Here is a 21,887-nt window from a genome sequence, read left to right as displayed (position 1 = left end):
CTTGCATGCAGGCAGACCAGCGCATGGGTAGCTGGAGATCACTCAGGAGCTGACAGTCCTGGTCGGACACTTCCTGATTGCCTAAGCACCCCTTTTTCCAACCAGATTTGCATATCCCACATGCCATTGGTCATAGTGCTTGTAGTAAGCGTGGTTAAAGCCCTTCCCAAATCTTCGCTCATGAAGCCAAGCCATCATCATCACAAATGCTCCTCCAGCCTGGAGCACCACCTTATGAGAGGGGTAAGAAACATTGATTCTCCAAGCATCAGCAATATATCCCTCTATTTAATTTTCTCTGTTTAAAAAAACAGGGTATCTTCTCCCTTTATAGACACTCTGCTCCCATAGTTTAGTTATACTTTCAGCTCACAACAGAATCAGAAAGAAGTGTAGATTTTTCCATGGAATATTAAGACAGGCTAACTTCAGCACTTTTTTGACAGTCTATTTTAAGCTCTTCTGAGCCAAAGAATCATTAATATTTCAGTCTAGCTCATTTAAAATTCAAACATAACCTTCTAAACTTTGATCTGTGTCCTGTATCTAGAGTAGGAGCCAGTTAGATGGTTTTGATGTCTTCCTTTCTATTACTTAAATAGGTAATTAGGGGGAAAACTGAGCACTTAACTTTACACTTCACACATCATAATTAGCTGTACTAATTATGTACTAATAGATACTTTTGTATTTCTTGCTTTCAGCAAATTTTAAAAACTATTCTCCCTTTCCCTCAGCAGAAAGGGAAAGCACCAGCCTCACAGCATCTTTGGTTCATTGCTAACTGTTACTTTAAAGATATGAACTTGCCTTTAAATTGAAGATATTATTACTTCAAGTTTTCATATGTGTGTATGAACATATTATTTGAAAAGGACTCTATCATAGAGATGCTACTGCGGCCAGAAAGCATTCATCTGCTGCAGTTAAGTATTTATTGATGGACTTTATTTGTTACCAAGATGGTTTTTTCCATACTACATATAGAGGGAACTCCACTTTGGTGCTTTTTTGTTTGTTTGTTTTTGTTGTGGTTTCCTCATTTTGTTTTGTGTAGGGTTTTTGGGGAGGTGGGTGTGGGTTTTTCAATTATGAGGGTTTGCACATAGTGAGTGGTTCAGAACATTTCTGCCTGGAGGAGCAGCCCATGGTCACAGCAGGGCCAAGTTCTGGAAAAGCATATCTGGTTAAAATGCAGTTGGCTTGAGGACAGAGAGTATAAAAACACAGTACATAGAATGGAAGCTCCATAGCCAGTAGAGTGTATTTCCTGGCTACAGGAAAAAAAGGTAGAGAATAAAGAATCAAGATCCCACCTTTCCCCTTCCATTTCTCACCCATCTGTGCAGAGTGGGATCTTCAGCCCCCATTAAGCTCTTGCTTGTTGCCTACCATCCTGCTTCCCCCAGCTGCTCTGGATGACTTATTTTACTTTCTTGTGTTGCTGCAAACAGGTCACAAATTAATGTTCAATTAAAAGTGCTCTCTTTTTTTATAACTCATTTCAACCTTTTTCTGGTTTTGCAGCAGATTGTGGAGCCTCTCAGGTTTTCTTCTAGAGCCAAGTTGGTCATAACAAACAGTTCTGTTCCCAGCAACAGAAATCTTACATCACTTCATGAATGTTTGTCTCTGCTCCTACAGTCCTTCTCCAGCTGTGCTCTTCTGCTTCCCTGTATGTTGTCAGTGCCACTCACTGCCACTTCCCTGCTAGCTGTACCTTGCCAGTCAGTGGAGGCAGTAAATCAATACTTTGCATAGTTTACAACTCAAAATTCAAGCAGGATTACATTATTTTTCAGTGATGTGCCAAGGTTCATGGTTTTTATATTATGATACAGCAGCGTAACAGGTTGGTTTGCCTTAGCACATCACCACTGCACTCCTGTACATTAAGCCACAAGGAAAAATGGGAGGTTTTGAAGTTTTAAGCAAAATCATCTCTGCTGCTTAGATTGTTGCTTGTAAGGTTAGATGCTCCTCAGTGACCCACGCTCTTAATAAGAAAGCAAAGACAAGATGTGATGTCTCTTTTATTGAAAAAATAAATAGATAATAAATAACAGGATATCCAGAGCCTTGAGGCACATCAAGAAGTGATTACAGAAAGAAGTATTGCATCTGTTCTTTCCTTGAACAACTATTGGTTATGAGTGAAAGAAAAAAAAATAGCAATTTCAACATAGTATGCTGCCATAATGAACATGAGCCTACTTCTACCAATTGTTATCAATGCTGGCTAAAAGGATTTCTGTTGGTTTGGTTTTTTTTTAATGAAATATACTTTTGTATTGAAGAACGGCAAGCAATATGCCCAGCCTTTGCCACACAATTCTTACTGATGCAGGTTCCTCCCCTGCATCTGTGAGGCATTAACTGGCTCTGCTGTGGGGAGGAGAGAGGATGTATAAGCCTGGACCCAATTGCAGGATTAAGACTGATTATGCAAAAATCCCATAAAAGCATTTTCCCAGCAGGAACACTTATACCAAAGAGAATAATGCTATTTTGAAGAATGTTCAGCAAATATTCTAGTTTAGAAGAGTTTGTGTCAGCACTAAAATAATGGGCAGGTCATGTTTGTAGTCTTAATTGCTCACATGGAATGATAGTGAAAACACCATCTGGGAGTTAAACAAACAAACACACACACCCCCCCCCCAACCCTAAAACAAATGTATTTGGGCTAAGAAAAGTTTTCTCTAAACAAACACCCACATTGCTGCCAGGGACTGTGGGAAGACTGGCTTTCCAGTCAGCATCTCAAACAATTTGGCTGACATTTCTCCCTCAGAGCTGTATATATAACCTTCCATCCCCTTCACATTAGTGAGACAGCCTTGAAACCTTCACTTTTTTCAGCCACCTCTTAAACTACAAAAGCAAGTGAATTTGGAATCCCGTGGTCAGCCTCCTCCCATGTTTGCCTTCCTGCCTTGATGTCTTGCCAGGGGGTCTTGGTATGCAGAAGAGGTGATCCTAGTGCTGATGGCTGGGGCCAGATGCATGAGTGTGTGAACTCATATCTGTACCTAATGCTGTACGGGGCAGAGGTAGCTTGGGACCCTGGGGTGCATTGGGTCCGGGTACCCTGGAGTCCTGGGCATACACTATCCAGGTAGCTGTTCTCAGATATTGGCTGAGCATCACCTCTCTCTGTCCTGGAGTTTGTGAGCCTCACTGAAAAGTGTTAGTACAGGTGGTTGTGTCAGGTTTTCTGCTTCATACAGTTGTTTCTATGAGAAATGAAGGCACCGCTGACGATGTCTTGCTGACCCTGGGACTGTGTGCTGATAATATCCTAGAAGTGAGTTTAAAAGTTCACAAGGAACCTGCTTACTGAGCAGGGAGACAGCTAGCTAGCTCAAGCAGGAGACAGAAGACCGCAGCACTGCAAAACCAAGGGGCCACAGAAAATGGTGATGGGGGGCAGTTTCACTGGGGAGGAGGCAGGGATTGCTGTCAGGCTCCTTCCTGAAGGCTTCTTGGGATGCCTGCCTTCCAGGAGAGCAGCTGGCTTGTAAATGCCTTGCAATTTTTTTTTTTTACAATTCTGTCTTGTCTAGCTGCTTAGACAAAAAGGCACGATGCTGTTTTTTATTTTATAGTCTGGTGCCTTTGTCGCAGGGACAGAGAGATATCTGTAGTGTAGGTCATGCAGACACAGTGAAGCTGCCACAGGACTTTTCAGAGACCGTGCCCAGGAAGCAGCTGCATGGCATATTGGACTTCTCCATCTCTACTTTCATTTTATTACCAGTCCTTGCACTAAGGACTGAGATGTGTGAGTTTTTCAAGCTCTGGGAACGAATGTCATTTTCAAGGAGGAATAGGAGACATTTTTTAAAACTGTTCTTACTGTTTTGAAGTGTCAACATTATTTTCCCAAGAGGATGTTGGAGCAGAACAGACACAGGACTTTACTACGCCCTTATCCCTATCTTTCATTCTTACTTTTGTAAAGACTAAATTTAATGTCCAACTAGAAATGACATGAGCCCTAAGTTAGGTATTAGTATTGTGGTGGCTAGGCTTCCATCTTAGCAGCATCTTAAAATGTTCATAGAATCACCCTCTTTCACCACATTTCATCCATCTTCCCAAAATGAGACCTCCAAAATCTGTGTTGTAAATCCCACTGGCCATTTGATCCACATTGCTCCTCATTCCAAACCACGTCCTTCCTTGCAGTCCCATCAGCCTCCTCAGGCTTGTTCCCCTCCCATGTGGCAGTGTGAATGACAAATGTCTAGCACCCAGACATGACCATCTCAGGAATCCTCTGTGCTTTTGGCAAACTGCCTGCCCATCCCTAGGCACTTGCTGTATCCAAGCTGTGCAGGTTCCTCAGCAAGCACAGCTGCCTCCCATATGCTCTGGATCTGAATGGAAGAGCCAGATCCACTTCTATAGCTTGAATTAATAGGCAGGATACTTGAGCTATTGCCAATAAAACAGCCTTACAGAAGAGAAAACAGCACACAAACCTTCCTGGGATGCAAGAGGCTTGGCCTCCAATTCCTACTTTGATGCCCATTTAGGGACCTAATGTTAATCAGCAACAGGATAGTATAAATGCATAAGCCTTGCAGAAGACTAGCAGAGATTGTGTGCCTTGAGCAAAGTCTGATGGGAGATGCTGGTTGGATCTGTACCTGCAGATGCCAGAGTTGGACAGTGAGATAAGTTGCCTGCAGCATGAGTCCCTTGATGCAGTATAAAAGTGAGTGACAAGGCATCCTGCAGTGTTTCAACATCCCTTCGTTTGCTGTGACCAGTGCAGGTGGTTGCAGATACATGTAGCTTTATAAAATGAGTTCAGGCGTGAATCTATGAAAGTCTATCGAGGTGCAAATGATGCTAAACATCCCTAGCCACAGAACATAGATGGCTGGAAAAATTTCAGTCCAAGGTCTGTAAACATAAATCACAAGCACCTCCGGGGTTTTGGTGCCATGAGGAGTATATGCTGGCTAACCCGAAGAGGGGGAGCCTAGAAGATACCAGTTATGGGCCTAAGGTACTTAATCTGATAGTCTAAGATGAATTTTTTGTGACATGTATGTTCTTGCTTTGCTGGTTCTTTTTATACACTTCAGTTGTACCAGCAAGGCATATGATTTACAAACTTTCATTCTGTCTCACTGAATACTATTATCTATCTTGAATTTAAAGGTTTTTTTTTTTTCTTAACAGACTTCTGAAGTAGCTTACTCTTATTACTTCTTGTGAAGTATGCATATTTCATAGAAATCTACAAGCAGTTTAATTCTGTAATCAGTTCCTTTAATTCACATCAAAAACTGAACATCAGTCAACAATGAATGAAGTGTCAGGAGCAAATCTAACTCTCTGAAGATGAAGCAACCATCAGAAAATGATTTATAGTAAGCAAGCTGAAAAAACACCACGTATACACATTAGAACAAATCTGTAGTTGCATTTTATTTAATCAATGAAAATCTACCTTAAAAACACAAAATCAAATCTGGTAACCCAATACATTGGATTAGAGAAAGCTTCAAGCTTTTAAGCACAAGCCAGAAGTCACAGTCTCAAATGAGAGTTTCAGAGGCCAAAGCAATATGCTGGAACAAGGTAGTATCTTTATGTGGAGGCATGCTCCCTGCACCACTAGTACAGTTTCAGGTGCAGCATTTATTTAGCTGTCAGTTATATAGAAGCAGCTTTTGTATTTGTTTTATAGTTAAGTTTGTCGCATTGCTTACCTAGGCCCTGGATTAATAGAGAAAACAGGCAAGTTAAAGCACTCACCTATCCAATTACCACCAACAGACAATTTACATTGTGGTAACACTAGCTTTATTTAAATGAGGTTCAGACAGGAATTAACTTTACATATTATTAACAGCTTTGGAGCTACAAACATAGGAATCAGGATTACACAGGTCATGCTACTGTTATTTTGTTTTACCTGCTGCAGTTACTGCAATATGGCTTAACGTACATAGGTATATAATTTGTACAAATTCAGCCAAGTTTGCACTTGTGAGGTGTTATTAAGAGCATGATTAACTTGCAAGCCAACTTCAACCTGTGGAAACCAACAGAGGGTGTTGGAATTGCCCAAAGCTAAAGGGGAAAGCTGCCACTAATGATGGACAGATAGACTGGATTGTTTGAAACCACATTGTTTGGCTTTAAATATTTATATAATTTGCTCTGAGGTAAGGAAAAATTTTTTGATGCTTCCACACAGGGCAGCACCAGATGGTGCAATCACACCAGTGCAATCAGTCACATTGCTTGCTGTATGTGCAGCCTGAGGAGAGGCAAGCACCTGCCATAACAAGAGCATTTGTACACTAAAAGTTGATTTTAAAATAAATTACTATACAGGTAGGATAGTGAGCTATTGTTCAAATTGATGGGCATCAGTTTCACAAAGCGCGGTTTGTAACCTTCACTTTAGAAATCAGAGCTGAAAGTACTGACTTGTACCCCATGCTTGATTTTAATGTAAACAACAAAAGAGAGGACCAGCTCCTGTCAGGGACAGACTTCCCACAACTCTCAGTCTTGGGGCTTCTTTCCATCTTTAAATTTTCCTGTTCATTTTCATCTCCAGCTATTGTCAGTCCAATCCAACTTACATGAAGGTTTTCAAGATCTCAGCACACCTATGGTCTCATGAGCTTTTTTGCAATCCAAGGCAGAATTCATCACCAAGTCCTTACCCTCCTTCCTACTCTCCCCTCAATGAAGACAGGAGCATGAAGGATCTCAGGAAATGCTGTGGTGGGAAAGAGGTTCAGGCAAGGCTTGGGCAAGAAAGAAGGAAGGATGTTAGATGGTTTAAGTGTAGGGAAAAGCATAGGGTTGGATGGGGCAGTGACCAGAAATGAGCAGACCCTGGAATGAGAGGGCTGCAATTTGAGGGTTGTGATACATGAGCAAGATGACAGGGAAATGGTCAGTCAGGAGGTTTCTCAAACAAGAGAGGACTGCAAGTAGAAGCGATCAGTGGATCTGACATAGGTCAGGGCTCTCCTTTTGTCTTTAGAAATATCATAGTTCTACATTAAAATCAGAACTGGGTTTAGGATATACATATAAATATTCAAAGCAAGACAGCCAAGTTTTTGAGAGATTTTACAAGGGGAAGAACCTGGAACAATAAATAGGAAACAATGTGTTATCAATTTCCATTCCAATGGTATCAATTCCTCTCCAGGCTACTCTACAAAATTCATTTAAGGGTATGCCTAAATAATACAGAAGTATCATAGCTCTACATTAAAATCAGAATTGGGTTTAAGACATACATATAAATACTCAACACATTACAGTCCAGTCCTGAGACCTGAAGTCTGGAACAACAGAAGAAGGGTATTCTCAATCTCCTTTCAAGTTACACTGTAGAAGTAATTTCTGACTGAATCAGGCCTGCACAAATACAACTGAAGGATGGACAGAGATACCTGAATGGGCCTGAAAGGCAGCAATCTTGAGCATCTTGCTCAAGAATTTGTGCGTGATCCAGTTCCTGCTGTTTGATAGACACATCTGCTACTTGGCCAGAAGTCTCATATGTTCTCATCAGTCAGCCCTCCTCTTTCCCCTTCACACACAAGCAGCATCTACAGCCACTCATTGGTCAAATCAAGGCAGCTACGGAACATGTGGGGGGCAAGGGAGACTGCAGGAAGAAAGAAGGGGGATTCGGGGATGAGTGAAGGGATTCAAGGAGGTGGGACAGACAGGACACATGTTAAGTGAGGGGACAGTAACAGCTGTGGCACAAATTTCAGTGGTCTGTCCATTCACTCAGTTGTGCACCTCTGGTCTAAATGGTGTATTTTGGGTAGAGGCAAATGACCTTTGAATGGAACACATATGCGGATAGAGCCAACATAAAAGGCATTGTTGTTTTAATAGAAATGACAAAGAAGGTGAGGTCTTTGAAAGAGCAGATGTTAACATCCAAGAATAAGGGTAGTGAATAAAGCTCCTGGTTTTGTCACAGGATTGTCAGTTTTCTCTAGGACTGTTCTCATCTCTCCAAATGCCACATGGATGTTTAGCACATCTGAAAGAAAAATGACAGTAAAAAATGTTTTATTAATGACAACTTACTCTCCCAAGAAAATCTTATTTTTCCAAGCAGTTCTCAGAGATAAAGTTCTCATGACTTAGTGAAGCAAGTGCAGTAAATAACCTCAGAAGAGAATGCACCTTTCATTTCTGATTCAGAATTTACTGAAGTGCAAAGAGCTTTGGTACATGAGGCACTCCAGGTTTACCATGAAGGCAATAGTCACATCCTTTAGATCTTGAAAGGATCGTTGGTAAGAGAGGAAGCGTGTTTGTGGTTTAAATCCCACACATTAAACGTGTGCCGTATATGACTGTATCTAGGAAAACTGAAACCACATTTTCAGCCTCCCACAAATATCACCCCAAACTACAGGCCACAACAAAGGCCATTAAGATGTGGATAGCTGTACAGAAAAGAAACAAAGTGTTGAGTAGCCAGAAAGAGGCAGTAAAATGAGAAGGGAAGGAAAAGAAAAAAGAAATACAAGATCTGTGGCCTGTTGGTTACACTGGGGAGCAGCTGCCTTTTACCACAATGAAAAAGACACACAAGAAGTTTTTTAGATACCCCCCACAACAATCTTGGAAAAAGAAAGAAATTGCTGTCTAAAAAAATACTACTTACATTCAAGGCATCAGCAGCCACTGAGTTCTGACTTTGTGGACTATCACAGGATGTTCCTTCCTGGCAACTACCATCTTCCCATGTCTGTCTTCTTCCATCTTCCACCGGTGAGTGATGATGGTCTTCCTCACTTTCTCTGCATGTTTGCTGACTTGTATGTTGGTCTGGGATTTCCATAATCTGTCCAGCTTCTTTTTCCCTTAATTTTGGTAGGTGTATGTCTAGGAGATCTTTGGTTGAATCTTCTGAAGTACTTAGTTCTAGCGTTGATTTCTGAAGTCTCACACTTTCTCTTGAAACATCTTCAAGCCTAGTTACAAATGATAAAGAATTCTGATTTTGTCCATCTTTCAGCATCTCAGAAGTTAACAGCATGTCTTTTGTTTTTTCTACAGTTGCATGAATTTCTGCAGAGTCTGTTAAGGTAGCAGTTTTCACTATCCCCGATTGCTGGAGCTCTTGTTCTTTACTGCATATCTCTCCCTCTTTTACTGGAAGTTGATGATCCACCTGCATACTTTCCAGAAGTTCAGATGTATTTGTATCTAATGGGCTTTTTCCTGGGGACTTCATGTGCTGCTCTGAATCAAAGGCAGCTGACTCTTCTTCTTCTGCAAGTTTGTGAACAGCTGTCTGGATGGCATTCAGTACAATTTTTGTACTCTGGGACTCTATAGTCACAGACTTGACAAAATCCTGCTCAAATTCTGTGTGCGTGAGAGACAGACTGTCACTTAGAATACCATTTTGTTCAGGTTGCCTTGTACTCTGCAGCCTCTCTTGCTCCTCTGATGTTCCATTCATGAAAGCAAGACTTACTTGAGGCTCAGGTGCTTCTGCATTACCAAGATCTGCAGTCCCCCTGCCTGAATAGTCAACAGTGGTAATTAGGACCTCTTCAGAAGCCATTTGCTCTGATGTGGTTGCCAAGGGCTGTACAGTTTCGGCTGGCACATCTGTGGGCATTAAGTTTTCTGCCATGACATGCTCTTCAACTACTGCAGCTGCTACAGGCACACGCGCTTTCAGAGCCTCCATGCCTTCAGCCTGTAGGAAGGCTGAGTCAGAGCCTTTGTCTTGCACAGTTAAAACCTCTTGCTGGATAGCAGCTGAAGTTGGATCAGCTCTCACAGTTTCCGGTTTTCCAGATTCCAGTACTTCTTCGGCTCTTTCCACCAATTGCTCATTTTCATCATCATCTTTACCAAAATCTTGTGAGTTTGGAAGTTCTTGTTCTTTTTCCAAAGTCCCTTCTCCAGCAAAGCTGCTCGGCATTTCACATTTCTTAGGACTTATGTCAGTGAGGACAGTGCTTCCATTTTCAGTGGTATCTGGGCATGTTGATGCTAAAGTAGATGCACTGTCTGCTTCAATCTGTGTGGGAGCCTCAGTGACAGTGGTATCGCTCTCTGAGTGTGTTTCAGTTTTGAGCACAGCATCTTCCATTTTGCCACCCTTAGTTTCATCACTTGGGGAAGGGGTTTCAGACATTTTTTCTCTGCATTGCAGCTCTAAGACAGGCACAGAATCTTTTGCTGTAATGTGCCCGACAGCCCCATCTGTCACACTTGGCTCAGTATCTGCAGCTGCTTCTGAAGCAAGGGCAAAGGTTTTTACCTCATTCTGCAGTGGAACTTCAGTAACAGTGACTTCTGTGCTTTTTACACCAAGGAGCGCAGTACCATCTTTCTCTTCCTCTCTCTGAGCAAGCACCCTGCTAAGCACTCCTTCAGTACAAGCTTGGTCTTCTGAGCCTACGTCAGGAATTTCATTTTGTCTTTCAGGCTTAACAGGGACCACAGTGACAATTGCTCGTGTGCACTCTGGTCCCACAGTAAGGGGTTTGTCCTGTCCTTCAAGCTGCACAGGCTCTTCAGCTTTAAACTTCAAAGAAGCAATTTCATCATCTGTCTTGTCCTGCACCTGTGGAGAATTGCAACAGACTTATGAAAAAGGGAACCACAAATGTTCTGGGTGAAAAAGCACAAGCAATGGCCAAAAGGAGGAAGGCTACGGGAAGAGCATGAGGTGATGACACTGAGATTAGAGGGCCACCAAGATCCCAGTTTCTCAGGACACACGGCTCATTAAACAAAGGGCAGCCTAAAGGAAAGGACAGCTGACAGCACTTGAAAGCAAGACTAAGCCAGAAAGATGGTGGGGAGGTAAGGAAGAAGGTAGGAACACATCAGCCACTTAAAGCTGGAGATAGTGCTGTCATTTAATTTCCTCCCTTTGCAGAAGCACCTCAGCTACAATTGTACCTCTGCCTACACCTGAAAATACCATCCACTATGTATGGTACCATATGCATCACATACATATCTTAAGCGTTCACGCATCTTCAGTCATGCTGTGCTGTGCAGGAACCTTAATGGTAATTTTTTTAGCACCTTCAGATCCACGCACACAGTCTCCCACTATTTCTGTAGGAATCACATCCACCTCACTCTGCACACAAGACTCTGTGTGTGCACACAAGACAGTGTGTGTGTCTCACTGGAAATGAACTTCAGTTGCCTAGGCCGCACAAGGAAGATCTGTGACAGCAATATTGCCACAACCCAGTTCTAAATTAGGTATAGTACCTAACACTTGCTGATTGTTTTCTTTTACAAACCAGCCTTTGTGTTACATGTAATACTTACTGCAGTCTGTACTTTGGGAATATATTCATCTCTTGTCTCATCTGCTGTCAACTCTGTTATGGGCAGCTTCTCTTCTTCTGAAGGCTCCTGCTTTGCAATTGGCTCTTCCTGGGGAGCGACTGCTTTGATGCTGTGAAACTCTCTGTCATCTGATGAAGGTTCCTCTATTGTCCTCTCTACTTCAGATATTTCTTCATGGTCTCCTACAACTGCTTCTTCACATGCCTGCCACTGGCTTTCATCTCTCACTACATCTACATTTTCATATCCTTCTGTGCCTTCCTTCATTGCACCAGATATTTCACTTCTCTCTGAACCCTCATGTAGAACATTCTCTTCAACTCCATTTTGGCTCTGAATGCTCCCTGCACTTCCTTGGGGCTGGAGGCCATCCTCCTCATGTTCTCCTTTTCCCAAGGACTCTTCAAGCAAAAGAGCTTCCTGGCCTACAACACTGCCATCTTTAGCATCATCTTTCACTTCTGGCTCGATTCCTTGTACTGCTGCCGTCACGGTTCCTTCACTAACCAGCTGTGCCAAATCTGCTGACTTTACTCTTTCAGCAACTTCATGAAGAACTTTTTGTGTCTGTTTGTCCAGTTCTTTCAAATTTTGTTCAGTGGCCTCTACTTCTTGTACAGGTGTAACTTCCTCTGTAGTATCTGGGGTTTCTAACAACTGTGAAACAGCAGAAACCATCTCAGTTGTTTCCTCAGCAAGGGACATTTCCATTGTTTCTTCAGTGCATAAAGCTTCTGCTGTCTCCTCCAGAGCTGTCACTGCTTCTGAGGTTAGCTCTATGTCACTTGCTGTGGTGTCATCACTTATATCCTTTCTTGCCTCTGGCACCGTCTTAGCAGCTATAACTGCTTCTTCCACAATAACATCCGACTCAAGTATTTTCTCAGTTTCTTTCTCTTCCTCTTCTTCTGCCTGCTCAATGCACTCTGTCAGAGCAGCAGATATCCAAGATGGTGACCTTTCTTCAATACTGGTAACCGCCCTTTCCCCTTCCACAACAGTAACAGTAACTGCATGTACCAGTCCTTCATGTGCTTGCTCAATTCGTAGGGTCTCCTCTAATTTTTCTACTCTCTCTTCCTTTGATGCTTGTTCTCTCATTGCTTCAGCATCTTTTGCTTTTTGGGCTTCCATTTTCTCCTGCTCTGCTGCTTCATATTCAGATAAAGGAACAACAGCTGGAATATCTGAATCTTCTTCAGTCGTTTCTGCCATGTCTTCTTTTGCTTGTTTAAGATGAGTTGGTTCCGGCTTTCCATCTGACTTTTTCTTCCTACGCCCAGGCATCAGTTTTCTAAATGGTACCCACGATTCATCTTTTCCAGGCTCACCATCTGATGTTGAATGCTCCAGGCTAGATCCCACCACAGAGTCTTCGGTTTTCTCTTCCATTCTGGTTTTGGATCTCCTTCTTGGAGTGACTAACCTTTTAAATGACTCCCATGTTGAAATGCCTTCACCTTCAGATGGGCTTCCAGCTTGTTCTGGGGAAGAATTCCCTTGTCCTTGATCACTCTCCTGAGAGCTAGTAAGAACTGCATCTGCTGCTGTTTCTTTGCTCTGTCCAGACTCTTCTACTTTTTGGCTTTCTTGACCAAGCTTATGTTCAGTTTCTTCATCAGATGATGACGATTTCCTCGCTCTTTTCTTTGAAGAGCCTACGCATATAAAAGCTTCCCAGGACACAGATGTGTCAACCTTTCTTTTGGGCTCTTCTGTGGTTTTATCTGGCTTCTGGTCCACCCCATTTTCTTTTATTTCTCCTTGACTTTCATCAACAGTGTTTTCAGTTGCAGATGCTGCAATGCTCTTTGTCTTATCAGTTTCTTCTTCTTTATCACTTTCAGAAGGTCTTCTGACACGTTTCTTGGGAGTCACCATCTTTTTGAATGATGCCCAGGGTGTAACGCTTTCCCTTTTTCGCTCCACATCTGAAATTGCAGCATCCTCATTTTCAGTGACCTGCATTCCATCTACAGGTTTTTCCAAAGAAGGAATTTCATTCATCTCCTCAGGAGAAGAGGCAGAACTCTCCCCTTTTTGTTCCTCTGGGCTATCCGGGGAATCTGATAAGAGTTGAATTGGTTCACCCTGTTCCCCTAACTTAGATTCTTCTCTTTTGCCTTTATGCTTCTTTCCAGACAGTTTTTTTAATCCGGTACCTGTAAAGAGTTTCTTTAAAGGGCTACCTTGTACTTTATTTTTTTCTTGAGAAGACAGCAGATCAGCTTCATTTGTGATACCTTCTGGAGGCTTCTTTCCAGCTGCCTCTTCAGGAGTTATTTCATCTGGTTTGATAGTATCAGTCGTAACTATGCCAGTTTTTCCCTGTAGGCCTTCATCAGTGGGTTTGATAGACTGTTGATCATCCTCTGTGTCAACTGAATGTTCAGAAATAGAAAAGGACTTTGATCCGGGAGCATCTGGAGTCAGTTTTGTCTCGTGTTCTTTGATTTCTTTCTTCTCTGTGGTTCTGTCTTGAGCGTCTCCTTTTGTGATGACTTCTGCTGTGGGTGACATTTTCAATTCTGCTTCCTCTGTTTTTTCATCATGCGTTTCCTTCCCCAGCAAGGCAGGTATATTTCCTTCTCTTCCCTCATTTTTTTTAAGCTGTTCACTAGAAATTTCAATTCCCGAAGATCCTTCTTCAAGTTTCTCTTCAGAGGATATTTCAGTTCTGTCATCTATTTCACACTTCTCCACTGGCTGCAGTTTTTCTCCCACAGGTAGGACTTCTGAGGATATTTTCAATTCTCCGTTCACAGTGTCAGCGACAACAGGTACCACTGATGCCGTTTCTTGCGGTTTCTCTGTCATCTCACTTTCTTTCTCTCCTTCTTCAGTTTTTTCTTCTTTTTTACCAAGATCTGAGGTTTCCACCAGTTTCCTTTCCTGATCTTCTTCAGCTTTTTTCTCCTTCACACTTTCTTTAACAGATGCTGCTGCTACATCCTCTTTTTGACCCTGCTCATCAAGCTTAGTTAGCTCTTCTTTCTTACTTGCTTCGACTCCTGTGGCTGCCACAGTCTTTTCTAACTCCTGCTTTTCACCTTCAGTTTGCTCTTTCTCATGTGCTTCAATGGTCACTGCTGTCACATTCTTCTCTTCATCTTGCTTCTTCAGCTCAGAGTTCTCCTCCTTTTCAGTGGTTTCAGTTGTTAATGTTGCCCCCTCTTTTTCTTGCTCCTCTTCTTTTGTAGGAGACTGTAGTTCATCATCTTTAGGCTTCCTGAAACTCTTCTTTTTTCTAAATCCAGTCCATCCCTGAGTAAAAAGTTTTCTTAGTGGTGATGCAGTATCGGTGGTTAAGGCAGCTGACTGAGAACAAATCTCATTTGCTTCTGGTGTTTTAGGAGATTCATCTTCTGTTTTGTCATTTTTCAGTGTGTCTTTGGTGGTGTCTTCTGCAGAGAGCGCATCCTCAGGCATCACTGTTTCTTCTGAGCTGACTTCTTTTTGATCATCAGCTCCTTCAGGGGCTTGTGTTTCCTTTTTCACAGTAAGCAGTTGAACTGGTTCCGATTTTCCAGTCTTTTCCTTCTTCACTGTGAATCTGAACCCAACAAATTTAAAAACTTTTTTAAAACCCAGATCGTAAGTCTGTGGCTCAGATGCGTGGTCTTCTGCATCTTCTTCCGAAGATGGCAACTGTTTAACTGCATGAGCATCCTCTTTCTCAGCATCTACACCATCCCTGGCGCTTGAGTCAGATGGACTTGTCTCCATAGTTTCAGTGTCTTCCTTCAAAGTTACACTGGAATGTTCTTTTTGTCCAACTGTTTAAAAAAGAACAAAGAAAACCCCAGTCAGTTTCCTTCTCGTTTAATGTTCTATTATACCTTTACAGAATTTTATTTTTAATTTTTATCAAACTTTTCTAAACATACTGTTCTATTATCTGTGTGCCTCTTCTATGTGCTAATTTTTTTAAGGACTAGTTTTTATTGTAAGGTAACAGTAATTCCATTTCTTCCTCCTACCATTGGATGGGTCTTTTCAAACTTTATTTGTAAATGCACCTTTCAAACTCATATTCTCCCATTCTCTTTCCTTCTTTTGCAGTTTGGTGTTTTTGTTTTGGTTTGGTTGTTTTTTGTTGTTTTTCTATTCTATTATTTTTCCTTTCCATGCAGAGAGACACCTCTGAGGGAAAAGGGGAAACAAACAAAGAAACAAAAACCCCTTGCTGAACTAAAATTATGACAAGAAAAATAAAAGCTGTTTTACAGATCTGTCCCAAAAGAATAGTAAGATGTGAAAAAGCCTATGGGAAATCTGTTTTTCCGAGAACCTGTAACCCCAAAACCAGTTACATTACAATGTATTTGTTTTAAAGATCATGAATCTTGGAATTCTCCCATACATCACATCACCTTTATAGAGATTCTCCAAAGCAGGGCTTTAGTGATTTGATCCACCTTTAAGCTGGATCCAACTCTGCAGCTGGTCCTGCTTTGCTCAGGGGCTGGACCACCTGGCCTCCAGAGCTCCCTTCCAGCCTAGAGGCTCCCTCCGTTCTGCTTGCCTATGTCCCCGTTGTGAAGAACAGCATCTTCATAAGCACAGCACATAGACAATGCAGACTAGGTAAGGCTGACACATAACTAAATAATAAGCAAAACTAAATCTACAAGTCTACTGGCTCTGTAGAGGGCAAATAACATTTACAGTCACTATCAGCAGCATACTGGTTGTTGTTTCACAGTTGACATAAGGAAAGCTTTTTGTTTTCCCCTTTATCTAACAGCTTAAAATTGTTTACTTCAAATTATTAACTCCTAGTTCACTTAAAAGTTTGACCTCTGATAACACCCTAACTCCCTGCGCATCTTAAAATAGATGTTCAAACCTAGTCACTTGCAAAGGAGCGGAGTAAGAAGAAATGGGTATTTTTCTGAAGACAGGACTATTACTCCATTGGTAATATACCTCTTGCAAACACTATAACACTCCACAAGGAAAAGTAACTCCGAGAACACTTAAGGCAGTGGCAAGGTGGGGAAGGGAAATAAGATTGTAAGCACAGCTAGAAGCAGCAGTAACACATTGAACTCACTTTTCATTTTAAGACAGTTATCAAAGGAAAACCCATGTATTTATTTTATTTTTTTTTTTACTCTTATAAATTAAACATTATGTAAGTTGTATGCTGAGACTACACAAGGATAAAGCCAAGGAACAGCTTTTGTACTAGTAGTGTTCATTTACTCTGAGGTCCAGAAATAAAATCCTTGTCATTTCCAACAAGCTATGTAATTTAACAGAATACTTATCACGGCTTTGTCCTGTCCTGCTCAGCGGGTGCGCAGGGATGTGATCTCTGTGTGGTTCGCAGGAGAAACCACAGGCTCTCTGAAGACTGAAACGCTGTGGCTCAAACAATAGAAGATGGAGGAACATCTTCCTCATTTTTGGTGGTGATCCTCACATAACGCACAGAGGAGGAAAGAGAGAGGAAAACCAGGAAAGTATGCAAGAACTCATGCATCTTACAATTCCAATTCCTATCATTAAAAATACAAAACCAATTATAATGGCAATTCCAGGGACGACCCTGTGAGTCCCAGTGACCACAGCATAGATGACAGCCGTGAATTGGGGATCCATCCCTTAAACAAGGTTGTAGGGATTGAAACAGTAGCTGCTTGATCAGCTTCCCCAGAAAAGGTAAATTCTTCTTGGTCATTTTCTTGGATAGCTACCGTAAAAAACATAGCTTTTACATCTATGATAGCTCATACTGAATGACACTGCTCCTGTATCGTAGATATCAATTCTGCTATATTGAGTACAGCAGCAGTGAAGGGGCTGGCGTTTGCATTCAGGCAGTGGCAGTCAACTGTCAGTTGCCATTTTCCATTTGGTTTATGAACTAGCATAGCAGAGAATTGTCAGTGGGTCTGGATGACAATCCCCATCTCTTTTAACTCCTCAATGACTGTGGTGATCCCCTCTCTTGCACCCAGTGGTAAAGGGCATGGTTTTACATTTACAGTCTTGGATGGGGAAGTTTTGGAAGTGAACTGTAAAAGACATATGGAGGTCATGGGAAGTCCGAATTGCCATTTGTTTCCCTTTGAATCATCCAAGCTTTTCCTTTAAATAGATCTATGCCCAAGATATTGGAAGAGAATGTGCCCACTACCATGACAATCTGTCAGAGTGGAATCAACAGGTAATCAACATTCTACTCAAGCTGTGAGCTGGGGTTTAGAGTCTCCAGACACATCAGAAACTTGTCTTTTGTCAGGCACAACCTCACTCTGCTGTTCTGTCTCAGAATTACAGCTGACATTTGGGCTCCCACATCTGCTAGAAAGGTAACCAGTGTTTAAAAGAGCCAAAGGGAAATGTAATTAATGAATCCCCATTTTCGTTCTTATTGAGCCTTCTTACATACCTAAATTTATGGTTGGAAAGCAAATCAGTCCTAGCTTTTTTCAGCTATTTCCAGGGCTAATAAGAGAGGACTTCCCGATGGAGGAGTTCAGCCTCCATAGTGAGGCTAGAAAACCCAGCTCTGCTGTCTTGGTCTCCTCCTCATCAGTGGGGTATTTCTAATTTTAATTCTCTCTCGCTCTGGAAAATGTCCTGCAACCTATTTCACAGGTTTCCTGTAATTATTTTCTCATCAGCCAATGCTTCTTCAGCCTGTCACCATACCCAGCGTTCAGTTTCCAAATCACTTTGTAAGCTCTTAATCCTATTAGAGATTCATCAGTTTCTTTTTCAGTTTGCTTGTTAACATCTTTTTGGGTGGCCATCAAGGCTGCCCCCAACATCACTTTTCCCTTTCCAGGTTTTATTTTTCTTTGCCAAGTCCTTTATCCTTCCTGCCACAGCTGCTGGGAACTGTCAGTATTCCTCAGCCTAACTTACCCCACTCAGGGTTGGGCAAACCTTACAACTCTTTAACAAACCCAACAATGGACAGCAAACTCAGGCATTTCCCAGGTTGGAGCTGTGGCTGCCCCATCCCTGGCAGTGGTTAAGGCTAGGTTGGACAGGTCTTTGAGCAACCTGGTCTAGTGGAAGGTGTCCCTGCCCATGGCAAGGGGGTTGGAACTAGAGGATGTTTAAGGTCCCTGCCAACCCTAACCAATCTATGATACCACATCTCTTACAATTATTTAGTAACTGGTACTTAATATATTCTTCAGTTTGTCTATACCAAAAGTAATTTTCCTCATTGAGCCACATATGAAATTAAACACTGATCATTTAGTAAATAAAAATTTGTTCATAAGCCAGGCCTCTTATCTCTGGTGGAAACAAGGTCTATAGCCTCCCTTCTGTTCTTCCTCAGTCCTACATTAATGCCAATGTGGTTTGCCTTTAGCCACACAGAAATCTCTAGCTCCATCTGACATGACTTAGAGAAAGGTAGAATGAAAAAATGGGACTGAGAACCAGTGGGAAATGCTGGGTCTAAGTGGGAAAGACCAGAAGCAAGGAGGCAGCAGGAGTGAACGAGAGGTCAAAAGGCACTCGTGACTCAGTTCAGGCAACTGGTAGGCAGCTAGAGACACAGCTTTCTAGGAGGGTCCCCTTCCTCTTGCAAACATGCCCCAGGAATGCATGCCTACCATTTTGAAAATCCTGATGTTCAAAACAATCATAAAACATCTGCATCTCTCTTTTTTATTTATTCCTAGAACAAAAAATTATTGTTAAGGGAAGTTTCAAGGTTTTACAGGTAAACAGGATTATCATAAAAGTAGAATAAAACAGAATATAAATGAACAAGGTATTCCATTTCCAGAGTGTGTAAAGACACCCCTTCATGTTCATGATAAGCATTCAAAGGATTTTTGCTTCTTCTATTTATGTGTTCGTAACACGTTAAGATAAAGATTATGTCTCTGTAAAATGTTTTGCAGGTGAAAAGAGCTGAACAGCTATTAGAAAATCTGCAGGTATCGGTATGTATTAAGAGAGCAAATGCAATCATAACAAATGGAGAACACAGTATGGAGGCACACTGATAAGCTTTCAAAATTGTTAGATCAGGCTGACAGTAACTAGGTCTTCCCTGTGAGTCCAGCAAACATGCTACCTGGCAGTACTTCATTGAATAAACTTCAAAAGGAAAAACTAACAGAAATGTTGACTGACTGAACATGTACTTCCAATACCAGTCTGAAGAGCTGCAAATACGCTACACACATCACACATCCATTGTTCCCCCAATAGCACACAGTGCACATACCTGTAGACTTAGTCCAGGCACCACCCCTTCAGTTCCAAAAAAAAAAAAAAAAAAAAAGCATTTAACCTGTCCAGAAGGCATTTCATCCCCAAGGTAACACAGAGCTTGGATGTCAGCTGTTAAATGACCTGCTCCTGTTGCTCCCAGTCTCTTCTTTGTCTACTTCCTTCTCCTTTAAATCCCTTGAAGAGTCTTTTAAACTGAATTTCTGGTGCCCTTCCTCAGCATTTGAAGACAGACAGCCATACAGGAAATTTGCCTGCACGCTGCCAGCTGCCAGGAGGCTGCCACTGGTGTGTGACCAGCCCGCAGTGCTTTCACAAGATACACCCCAAAGAGCATTTTCATATTCAGTGGAGCACAACAGAAACAGAAGACCCATGAAGTCAACTGTACACACTGAAATTTATATTTGACAGTCGGATTCTTTAGTGACATTTTTATTAACGGCCTTCTTGGTGCCCAAGCATTGTTAGTGCACTTCTGAACACAAAGTAAACCCAGAGTAACTCCACTTGAAAAGTTCTTTACACAAGGTATTGTTCTTCAGAGTACTGTACAGTGTCAGTACCACAGGTATTTTGGCAAGACAACTAGCCCTTTCTGAATTAATTCACTGCATTTGAAAGTATCTTTAAGACAAAAAAAAAAAAAACCAAACAAAAATAAATCCAGTAAAACACAAACCGATTTCTCTAGGTCTGTTCCGAGCATAGCTGCAATTCACCAGCTATGTGCTAGTCAAGGAAAACAATACAATAAAAACATATCCGGAAGCAGCGATAAAAATCAAAGGTAATATAATAAAATTGATCCACTTCGCTACTTAAATCCACTGTGGTAAGAACAAACACTGAAATTCTATTTTAACTGCTTATGTACCAGTTCAGCTCTTAAACGTTTTTAATTGAATCAAGGTGCTTCTTGTGTTTTAATACCTGCAAGTGGTTTTATTCTGAAAGAAACACAGGCAATTGACAGCCTTATGAATCAGAAGTGCTTAATCACACAATTTCATAGGTAGCTTAGCCCATGGTAGGAATGTATTTGTTTTATTGCAAGTATACTGATCAGATATGAGAAAAATTAGTATTTTCAAAATGACTGAATTCCTGTCTCATCCCATTAAAAATGAAATTAATAAATAACACTGCGCTTTTAGGAGGCTGATAGATACTGTTGGCAGTGCAATTTAACTACTCCATCATCTCATCTGTCTCTAGAAGCGAAAATGTCTTTTTCTCCTGGTAGTCACCACAGTTTAAAAAACAAAAAAGCACTCTGACTGCAAGAGTTAAATCCACAACACTTCATGTGCTCACAGTCAACCATGTCAACATCTGGAGCTGGTTGACTTTTCCCCCTAAGGATTTGCAGCACGTCGCTGGATTTTTTCCACGAATTCCCTACATTCTCAATCTCTCAGATGGATGTCTCACACACCCAGCACCCGCCTTCCAAACTCCTCTGGCCACTGAAAGGCTCCAGAGGACTCTGTGCTGTTTTCATTTATTCAGTGTTTTAAGTATTTAGAGCCAAATCGTGCTTTCAGTCACATACACAATACTATCAGTAGGTTTGCATGAGTGTAAACGAATGCCAGGGCTGAAGGGGTACTTTACAATCAATTCTCATCCATATCTATATTTGCTGTGAATATGACTTGTACAAGACACCTACTGCTCTACAACTCACATGGCACTGAAACAGAATGCAATTAAAACAGATAATTTGAACCAAATGTTCATGATATACCAAGTTTTTGTTAAACGCAGTTTTCCCTTAACTACACAATTCTTCTAATTATTATTAGAAACATTTAAAGACAAAGTCAAGAAAAGGTAAAAACTGATAAGGATGAAGCAGCACTAATTAAAACAAAAACAAACCCCCACAGATTGAAATGACAACAGCTATGAAAAACCTGCCCTGAGCAGACTTATTTAGTATGCAGTAGATATTTGGAATTATTAGAGGAATTGAATACTTTAGCAATTGAAAAAAAAAAAAGCAAGCTGTGCTTTTAGGTATTCACTGCAGAATGTAAAAACTGGACATTGTGGCACAAGTCCCGATTCTTTTAACAAGTTTCAGTAGGTTGGGTTTAATAAATCAAACACACCACTCACTTTGCGGTAACAAAATAACACAGAGATATGTCCAGGTGTTACCCTTCCAACTTTTTTTTAACTACAAGGCTTAAATTCTGTGACACTGCTGTTTCTTGACAACAAATTTCACTAATTCTTCCTTCCTTTCTCTACTATTCACAATATTCGTTTCCAATGTACAGAAACTTCTTTGATGGAAAGCACATGCTACTTCC

The 21,887-nt window shown here is 41.4% G+C and overlaps 1 protein-coding gene across 1 annotated transcript in view; it reads right to left on the bottom strand.

Moving 5' to 3' along the window:
- Positions 1-7,801: 7,801 nt before the first annotated feature.
- AKAP12 (A-kinase anchoring protein 12) overlaps positions 7,802-21,887 on the bottom strand; it is a 29,934-nt gene continuing 15,848 nt past the window's right edge. The window contains exons 3-5 of the mRNA XM_057405786.1: positions 11,332-15,128; positions 8,684-10,606; positions 7,802-8,050 (exon numbers count right to left, since the gene is read on the bottom strand). Of these exons, the coding sequence (XP_057261769.1) occupies positions 8,042-8,050; positions 8,684-10,606; positions 11,332-15,128 (5,729 nt within the window). The 3' untranslated portion in view covers positions 7,802-8,041. The remainder of the gene's footprint in view (positions 8,051-8,683; positions 10,607-11,331; positions 15,129-21,887) is intronic.

Source organism: Pezoporus wallicus, unplaced genomic scaffold (genome assembly GCF_028554395.1).
Source record: "Pezoporus wallicus isolate ANWC-B61680 ecotype Strahan unplaced genomic scaffold, APGP_CSIRO_Pwel_v1 contig_3817, whole genome shotgun sequence".
Taxonomy (NCBI): Eukaryota; Metazoa; Chordata; class Aves; order Psittaciformes; family Psittacidae; genus Pezoporus; species Pezoporus wallicus.
This window is presented reverse-complemented; position numbering and strand designations above follow the sequence as displayed.